Source organism: Arachis hypogaea, chromosome 19, assembly GCF_003086295.3.
Source record: "Arachis hypogaea cultivar Tifrunner chromosome 19, arahy.Tifrunner.gnm2.J5K5, whole genome shotgun sequence".
Taxonomy (NCBI): domain Eukaryota; kingdom Viridiplantae; phylum Streptophyta; class Magnoliopsida; order Fabales; family Fabaceae; genus Arachis; species Arachis hypogaea.
The window spans coordinates 97,857,950-97,868,054 of NC_092054.1; the positions used below are offsets into that span (position 1 = coordinate 97,857,950).

General features: G+C 35.3%; 1 protein-coding gene across 1 annotated transcript; it reads right to left on the reverse strand.

Moving 5' to 3' along the window:
• Positions 1 to 7,388: 7,388 nt before the first annotated feature.
• Positions 7,389 to 9,262, reverse strand: LOC140182299 (uncharacterized). Its single transcript, XM_072228458.1, has 2 exons — positions 8,045 to 9,262; positions 7,389 to 7,904 (listed from the first exon to the last, which is right to left on the reverse strand). The coding sequence occupies exons 1-2, from the start codon at positions 9,260 to 9,262 to the stop codon at positions 7,389 to 7,391; spliced, it is 1,734 nt and encodes a 577-aa protein (XP_072084559.1).
• Between the last annotated feature and the right edge of the window lie 843 nt (positions 9,263 to 10,105).

Below are 10,105 nucleotides of genomic sequence, written 5' to 3' on the forward strand. Positions count from 1 at the left end.
GAGTATGGCAGGAAATCATTTATTTATTTTATTTAGCTTGAAATTTTTATGTTTTATTTATTTTTCTCTAATATTATCTTTTCATTTTGTTATTTTTTATATGGATAATTAAAATTGAAAAAAAGATAACCTGTTAATTAGGCTACAATATTATTTTTAAAAATTAAAAACTGAGCTACATACATTTTTACAAAAAGAAAAATAAAAAAGTTAAAACCAATGATTTATTATTTTATCTATTATTTTTATATTTTAGTAGCATTAGCATTTCCCTGAACACCAATTGCCTTTTTTGGGGAAAAAAAACGCAATGTTAATTTTAAATATTTAATATTTTCAAAATGTTTCAATTTTATTCTATTGGTATATAGTATACGAAAAATTTAGAGTAAATTACTATTTGTATCCAGAAAAGTTAAAAACGCTGACATATCTACCCATAAAAAAAAAGAAATTACTATTTGTACCCATGAAATATGGATTTTGCACAACAAAATTATTCAAACACTAACAAATCACCTAAAATCTCTAAATTACCCTTATCTTCACCACCATTTTTCTAATCTCAAATCTCACTACTACCCAAACACTTCTTCACCACCATTAACACCATCACCGTCACCACCACCGCCATCACCACCTCTACTACTCTTGGACCGGTTCTCAACCTTCATCTAAAAGTTCAAAACTTCACCCCATCATAAAACACCCAATTCAGCCAACTTAAGCACATGCCAGAGTTTGAATACACAAAATCTAGAGACTAGAGTTAGAATTCACAGCCTCAATTGGTGTAACAATGGTGGAGATATCCAATTTTCCATTAAACCCAAAGCCCGCAAAAGAAGAAACTCTGCAATCTCAGATGCAGAAATCTATACCCAACCCTAAAAACGTACGAACAATTAAACCCGACTTCAAGTGCCTCATCCTCAACCTCACAGTTCTCTTTTCATTTATTCTAGGTTTTCCTGTTCCTATGAAAATCCATCGAAATCTACCGCGCTCCACTCCCCTTCGGCCGAATTGAATTCTTCTCCTTGCAACTGGAGTCCAATCCCTTACTTCCCCTGCTGATTTCGAGCCATATTCGTCGGCGTCAAGGCTTGGTCAGATCCTGGCAGCGAACATGAGAGCAAACAGCAAAGCGGCAGAGAGAACCCCAGCGCGGTAGAGAGGGCAGCTTGTGTGGAAACGAAGCCAAGTATCGATGCAATCAACATGGAAGGTTTGTGAGCAAAGAGGCAAGGTTTGAACATAATCATCTTCTTCGAATTCGAAGCAGCAAATGACACCGTTGTGGTGTGAAGATGAACGGCGAGAAATGTCATTGAGTTCCCTAGTGTGTATAGGGCAGTATAAAAGGAGAAAGGGATGGTTTTGATGGTGATGACGTTAGTGGTGGTGGTTGTTGGGGATGAGAGTGGCGGTAAAGAAGGATTTGGGTGAGAATGGCATAGTTGTCAGAACCGAACCGGTCAAGCTACTGGATTACTGGGTCATTGGTTCAACCGGTGGATCACTGGTTGAACCGGTTAACCCAGTCCTATGTAAATAAAAAATAAAAAATAGTAAAAAATTTAAAGTTAAAATTTAAAATACATATTTTTACTAATATTTTAAGAATATTCAGCTATTCTAAAATAATATGAAACAAAAATAATAAGTATTTTGTTAATTTTACTCTATCATAAATATTTTATTTTATTTTTATATTAAAATAATAATTATTTTCAAATTTTAATAATTTACTAATAAATTTATATCTATTATACTATTATATGCTACAAGTATTTATTAAAAAATAATATTAATAGATATTATATAATTATGAAAAGAAAAAAATAAGTGAATTTATAATTATTGTTAAATAAAAATATAATTAATTTAAAAATAAATGAGTTTATAACTAAAATTAAAATAAATTAAATAGAAGTAAATATATTTAATTAAAGATATCTATATCTATATATATAATAATTTGTAAACATATTAATTGGAATTGTGATAGCCTGGTGGCCATAACTTACTCCTTTTTCATTGAGGACAGGGGTTCGAATCTCACCCCACCCATTTTGAAAAATTTTAATTTCCAACGGTTCGGTTGGACCTATTTTACCGTGTTTGACTGGTTTACTCCGGGTTTGATCGGTTCACACCGATTCTCTTCCTTGTTCGGTTTAATTAGCAGATCGGACTAGTTTAGGATTCGGTTCACCAGTTTTTCGGTCAAACCGGCCGGTCTGGTCCAATTTTTACAACATTGGGAGTAAAAAGAGAAGTTAGAGTTAGATTATATTAGAGGATATTTTGGGAATTTCAAATAATTTTTTAGGATTCGGGTAATTTTGTTAACAAAAGTCCATCTTTCATAGGTAGAAATGATAGTTTTGCTTATTTGTGGGTAGATTTATCAGCGTTCTGAACTTTCATGGGTAGAAATAGTAGTTTACTCAAAAATTTATCTAAAACTTAAATTAGGATGACAGCAAATCAACAATGTGTAAACATTATCGATAAAAAATTTTATCTTTAATTCTTCATTAAAAAAATTGTGTAGAGATTTTAAGTGTGTTTATTGTTAAGTTAACCCTTATACATGAGTTTTGATCCCGTTCAAACAGAAAATTATGAATTAACATGGGAATTGCTTGGTAGATTTAATATTTTTTTATCCATACAACTACCCAACTGATCTGATTTTAAAAGCAAAGTATATATAAATTTTTAATAGGAAGATACTAATTTCAATTAGTCTATATAATTTGTATTGTCGTTATAGTTTTTAGAACTAAAATATGGTTTTCCAAAAGCTCTTAAGATTTATTCATATTTTTTAAAATATTTTGACATTTAATTTATGGAATTTATAAAATTATTATTATTATTTGTTTTGTCGATTTTTAGTAAATTGATGGTGGTTCGATATCTAGTGGTCTGGGAGCGAAACCTACTCCTCTGTGCGAGTACCAATTTTCTAAAAGTGTATCAAAAGCGTCCTCGATTAGACCAAGATTGGGAATTAAAATAAATTAAAAATTGATAAATTAAAGAAAAGAATAAAAGGAAAGTTTTCGAAAAGAAAATATGTTAATAACGGAAAGGTTTGTGTTGAAATTAAAGGAAAATGTTAAAATGCCTTTAACTGAATCAATTAAAAGTAAACAATGCAGAAATGTAAATTGGACAAAGATGAAGATAAAGAATACTTGGAAAATAAACTTGCTTAAAACATAAAGTTTACAAGAAAATAAACTAAAAGAATGAAACGATGGAAGGAACCCTACAGAAAAGTTACTCGATTGCAGACTCAGGAATTCCCTGGGATGTGAGTGTGCTTGAGTGTTTTCTGAGTAAAAGTTCCAACCCTTATTCACTAATACTTCTTAGTATTTATAGGCTAACCTTACATAACTGACAATTAATTTACAATTATTTGCAATTAAATACGAAATTTCAAATTTGAAGTGTAGTCTCTCTTGGTAACCGTTCCCGCCGCATGATTGTAGATATTCCCCATAATTTTCTCGTGTAATAAAAGCCACTAACTCTCCCACTTCTATGACTATTCGATCAGCTCATCGAAGACCTTACTTAATCTCTTTAATCGAATCTTCTTATTCGATCGGGCCTATTCGATTAACAAATATAATCGAAATCCATATCAGCGCCTATTACTTCCAACCTCAAATTCATGTGTCTATCTTCTCGAGAAACCATATCTGACCCATTTCGAATCGACAAACTCTTATCGAAAATATTTTTTAATCAACAAATTGCCCCCTTGGATTAATGTGGTTGCCTTCGATAACATTATCGAAGAATAAAGCACTTAATCCAAAAAACGTTAGTTTCTAAATCAGTAATAATTGCCATTTAAACTCCCCATTACTACTGATCCACTCAACACGTCTCCCGAAACTTGCGATTTCTCTTTCCACCACTTCACCTTCTTCACGAAGTTACCTTTATTTGCATTCCTTCCACAGTAACGGCTACAGTGATACTTTAAATTTATCACTTTCTCCTTTGTTCAAATCTCTCGAACCCCATCATTCTCTGATTCTTCTCTACATCAAGAATCCCTTCACAAAAAATTCTCAACCTTTGATCTCCTTTCTTTTCTTTGATAATGGCTGGTTCCTCTTCTCATGCTACTACTCAGGATGAAGGTAAAGGTCATGTAATAGCACCGCCATCTCCACCAGCCCTTCGTATCCTTAACCAAGTCAATGATGAAATCATTGACGATCCCTATTTGCAGGTCAATGACACCAGAATCCTAATCCCCTTCACAATCGGTGCAGATACACATTGCTTCCTAGGGCCGATTGAAACACTTGAAAGAGCAAACCAAAAACTTTCTTTCTTCCCAGATGCTGAAGGGGAAGATTTACTGATAAACCAAGCTTTCAATATCTCTCACTTCATCAACCAAAAACCCTTCCGAAATAATCCAAAAATCAATCCTAAAGGGTTCGATTTCACAACTTGGTACCAACGCCATGAACCTACAAAAGGTGCTATCTGGGGAGCCCTAGGAATACATGAACTACTAAGGCTGTCTCATTTTTCACTTACTATACATCCTTGGATGATTGGAGCAGTAACTTGTTTCTGGAATATGACTACCAACAACTTCCACCTTCCTTGTGGAATGATCGGAATGTCCTTCCTCGACGTAGCTGCCATCACGGGACTCCCAATAAATTCTCCCGACTGTACCCCTGACATGCAATCTCAGCATCAATACAATGTTGTCTTCAATACTTCTTATAGTGAATTCATTGCCCACAACATGGGTGAAGATGGTTCAGAGATCACCGACAGTGAGCATGTAGCCTTTTTGTTTTATTGGTTAAATGCAATCCTGTTCTGTTCTCGAAGTGTGCAAATATCAAAGTTTTTCCTCCCCCTGGCTACTCTCTTACATGAAGGGAAAGCTCTCAACTTGGCCAAGCTTCTTCTGGGTCACATTTTCGAAGAACTTGGTCAATTTATCTGTGACCTCTGAGACAACAAAATAATTAATGCAGGAGGTCTACTCTGGCTCCTTCAATTATGTCTAAATGCCATTTTTGAAAATTTTATGGAAAAACCTGAAAGTGGCAGTACCGATAAACAACACATCGAGGATTTTCGTCTGTCTAATTATAAACCCAATTTTTCAAACACCCAATCAGATGAAGACAGATTCTGGGCAGTTTTCTCTCTTTTTCATTCCTGCAAAGATTTTGATAACGATCAACTCAATTTTACTCCTTTTTTGCGTCGCAATTGCGGCCCTGCCTGGCTTGACCGTTTGCTCTTCCCAAATATTAATGAGGAAAGTGAACTTGCAAATCGAACTTGGGCAAACTTATTGGCTGTTCAGGTGATACCAATAGGGTTACCACAGTACAGGAAAGAAAGGTTTAAGATAACCTTGTATGCTCCTCATTTGACTGCAAGACAACTGGAATTTTCTCAAGCTATCCCAACTCCACAACCTTGACACAGTGAACCATTTTGTCAAATTGCTCTGACATCTCAAGAAGATTTTAACACTTGTCTCTTAAAAAATCAAAAATGAAGAGACCGTTTCAACTTATTGATCTATGAACGTAGTTCATTTATCACCAAATCCTGTTTTGAATGGTGGGCTGCTTATTACTCAAGGTACACCCGTACCTTAGAAGAAATTCAGCAAATTGCTGTTCGAATGGCTGTTACTGAGAATTCACCAAAAAGAACTCACAAGAGGAAAGCTGATACTGCTTGACCTCCACCACATAAGAGCAGAAGGACTCCTACCAGAACCTCTCGAAGGGTAACTCTTCTATCCATAACTTTTCTTTTACACTCGGAATGCTCTTCAAATTATTTTATTATTTTTTAAAATAAGCCATAATTGACTCTGAACTCTTATCAGTTAGTGCTACCATCATCAAGCGAAAGCGCTGATGAAAGCGAACCAAACAAGGATAGTACCGCTGTTTCCTCCCAATCAGAAGATGCAGCCGATTCTGACCCTGGCTCTCAACTAGTTTGGAGACCCAGACTCCCTAAGGTAACACAATTATCTCTTCAAACATTTCACTTAGTTTAAAATAAATCTTAAACTCATAACTGTGTACCTTTTGTACTAGCCCATTAATGTTGCCCATTTAACTTCATCTACTGGAGCTCTTGATCAATCAATTCCTCAATAACAAATTGACCCAGAGCATTCCACATCACATGATTCAATCAATTCACAGGGTCCTTACAATCAATTCCTGCCACTCATCCACCTTCCTTCCACACAACACAGGTGATTGATCCAACAACAAATCCTTTGTAACACTCTTCAGAAGAAACACACATACTTGAGTCAATTTTTCCAAACAACCAGGCTGCATTCTCCATAGAAACCTAGTGATCCCAGACTCCGATTCTGCTTCTAAGGTTACTGACACCACCAATTCAGATTCCTCTCGATCAAAGGTTTTAGAAACTCCTCCCGAGTTACAACCTAGACCTTCACCCCAGGCTAATCTTCAAACTCCTCCCGGACCAAGGCCTGGAACAGCAAGTGCTTCTGCCACCCCTACAAGTGCTTCCTTGGATAACTTGATTTCAATCTTAAATAAAGTTATCCAAGAAAATAAAATTCCCGTGCCTATGCTAGCGATCTCAAAACCTGTTACACCAAGGCCTTTAATCAAATTAGATCCTGATGCTCCAGAACAACTTCGATCACTCATCAAACTCTTGGATCATCCACCTACCACATGGGTTAATGATCGAATTCTCCACAAACTCTTGGCTGATCTGCTGAATTCTTCTTTTGAACTTCCAACTAACACACCACATTCTGCCTCAATTCAAGAATTCAAACAACTTCTCAACAAAAGCGTCGAATCTCAATTTCAACTCTAAGAAATTAAAAATGAAGAAGCCACAGCCAAATCTAATATAGAAAACTGTCTTGCAACCACTCAACCAATTCAAGCTTCTCGTGAGGAATTTGATCTAAGGATCTCTCATGCTATTTCTGTTCAAGCTTTTCATGATCAAGAAGAAGCAAGACTCGAAGCAGAATTAATTCAGATCCAAGAACAGCTTGCCACCATACTACAAAGTCGAGCCACCATAGCCAAACCTCTAGCAATAGCCCAACAAGATCAACATCTCCTTATTCAGGAACTTATCTCAATTGATACCAAGCAGGGAGAATATGAGAAGCAACTTGAGAAAATCCAAGCTGACAAGTTCAAACAAATTGAAGTGCTCTCAATTCTGGAAAACAAAAGGGCAAAACTACGCTCCGATTTGGCAAAACTAGTGGCACCTTGAATTCTTTTTCATTTCTAATTTTATTTTTGTAATGACTTTCATCTTTTCTAAACTTTATATATATTGACCTTTTATGTTTGCCAACAATAGAAAAGTTTCAAATATTTCCCATTAATCGAGTTAATCACTTTGCCTGACTCGATATTTTTAATCTGATATGCATTTCCAGAAAACGTCCCTATCACTTGAAAAGGGCCTTCCCAATTATGGGACCATTTACCCAAAAATCTCGATTTCTTTTCCATCGGCAGAATAACTTTCAAAACCAATTCACCTGTATTAAAAGACTTCTCCTTAATTCGACGATTATAACTTCGAGCAATACTTTTCTTTTGTCGAATCATATTATCAAGTGCCAGAATTCGTTCTGAATCCAATTCATTCAACTCATCGAACATTGCATTCCAATAATCATCAACTGGCAAATCATTCTGTCTCGATACTCTCAAAGTATTCAAATTAATTTCTAATGGTAGTATTGCATCATGACCATACACTAGCTTAAATGGTGAAGTACCTATCAAACCCCTTGGTGAATTTCGATAAGCCCATAACACTTGGCTCAAGGTTTCATGACATGTTCGAGACTTATTTCCAATATGCTTTTAAATCAAACTTATCAAAATTTTATTTGCTGCTTCTACCTGCCCATTAGCCTATGCATAATAGGGAGTCGAAGTAATCATATTGATATTTCTTGAAGCTGCAAAACCTTTCACCTGCTGACCAGTAAACATGTTCCTTGATCAGTACTTAACGTTTGAGAAATTCCAAATCGATGAATAATATGTTCCTCAATAAAATCTATTATCTCACTTTGACTTACTTCGATCAAAGGAATCGCCTCAACCCATTTTGTAAAATAATCAATCGCTACTAGGATAAACTTATGTTGCTTAGACGAAGGAAGATGAATTAATCCAATTAAATCTAAAGCCCAACCTCTAAATGGCCATGGCTTTATTATCGAATGTAATTCAGATACTGGAACTTGTTGAATCGAACCATGTCTTTGGCATTCCAGACATGCCTTCGCATAGTCAATACAATCTTTTATCATGGATGGCCAATATACATGACTTCGATACAATACCCATCTCATCTTCTTTCCTGCCTGATGGGCACCACATATTCTATTATAGACTTCACCCAAGGCAATGTTCGGATCATCTCGATTTAAGCATCTTAACAAACTCCCATCAATTCCTTTTTTATACAGTTCATCAGCTAATAAAACAAAATTCATTACCCGTAGTTTTATCTTTCTATCAATTGCAACATTGGAATCCTTTAAATAAAGAGCAATAGGCTTCCTCCAATCAGAATCCTCCCATTCATCCATACACAAAACCTCTCTTTCATTGGCTGGTACTAAAATTTGATGGATACCAGATAATTTCCTGAGAGTCTCCGGACCAACCCGATACCTCGAAGCAATTTGAGCTAACTCATTAGCAATTTCATTATGAATTCTAGGGATATGCACCAAGAAAATCTTTCGAAAAGACGTTAATAATTCCCAAGCAGTTACTAAATATTTCTGTAATGTCTCATTATTACACTTAAATTCTTTTGATAACTTCTTTAAGACTAACTGTGAATCACCTAAAATTTGAACCTCTAAAGCTCCTTTGCTGATTAAAATTTCAAGACCCAAAATTAAAGCCTCATATTCGGCTACATTATTCGAACAAGGATACTTTAATTCAAACAAGAATTCTGATGGAATACCCTCTGGTGAGATAATGAGAATCCCAACTCCTGCACCATATTTATGCTTGGATCCATCAAAATACAATTTCCAATAACTGCTTTCTACTTCAACTATATTTGCCCCCTGGTCATTCAGATCTTTTGAATTATCCACAAGAAAATCTGCAATGACATGTCCTTTCACAGTCTTGGCTGGAACATACTGTAAATCAAATTCCGTCAATGCTAGCATCCATTTCCCCAATCATCCCCTTAACATAGGGAAACTTAACATATACTTAATTAAGTCAGTTTGTGCTATAACTTTCACTGACTTAGCCACCATATAACATTTTAATTTCATACATGCATGATATAAAGACAAACACAATTTCTCGATTGGAGAATACCTTGTTTCGATGTCAGTTAATACTCGACTAAGGTAGTAAACTGCTCGCTCATGCCCATTCTCATCACCTGGGCTAACATACATCCAATAGTATTTTCAGATGCTGCAATATATAATTTTAAAGGCTCAGATGGACGAACATTCGCCATAATCGGGGCTCTTGACAAATATGCCTTGATTGTATCAAATGTCGATTGATGTTCTGTGGTCCATTCGAATTTTGAACCATTTTTTAATTTCACTAAAGGCACAAATACCCTAGTTTGATTTGAAAGATTCGAGATGAACCTTCGAAGATAATTTACTTTACCCAAAAATGATTGCACTTCCTTCTTCGATTTGGGTGTAGACAATGCTAATATTGCATCTGCTTTATTCTTATCAATAGCTATTCCTTTTTTATGAACAACAAATCCCAAGAAATTTCCAGCCGATACCCCAAAAGCACATTTCAACGAATTCATTTTTAAACCTTTCTTCCTCATAGTAAGGAACACCTTTCTTAAATGGTCAATATGTTGACTCACAGAAATCGATTTGACCATTACGTCATCGATATATACCTCCATAAACTTCCCAATAAATTCATGAAAAATAGCATTCATTGCACGTTGATATGTTGCTCCAGCATTCTTTAAACCGAAAGGCATAACCACCCATTCATATGTACCTAATGCCCCAGGAAAA

Coding starts and splice junctions, on each gene's coding strand:
- LOC140182299 (XM_072228458.1), bottom strand. CDS start 9,262: ATGCTAGCATTGACGGAATTTGATTTACAGTATGTTCCAGCCAAGACT. Junction 7,905..8,044: donor ATCAAGGAACATGTTTACTG/GTCAGCAGGTGA, acceptor ATTGGAAATAAG/TCTCGAACATGTCATGAAAC.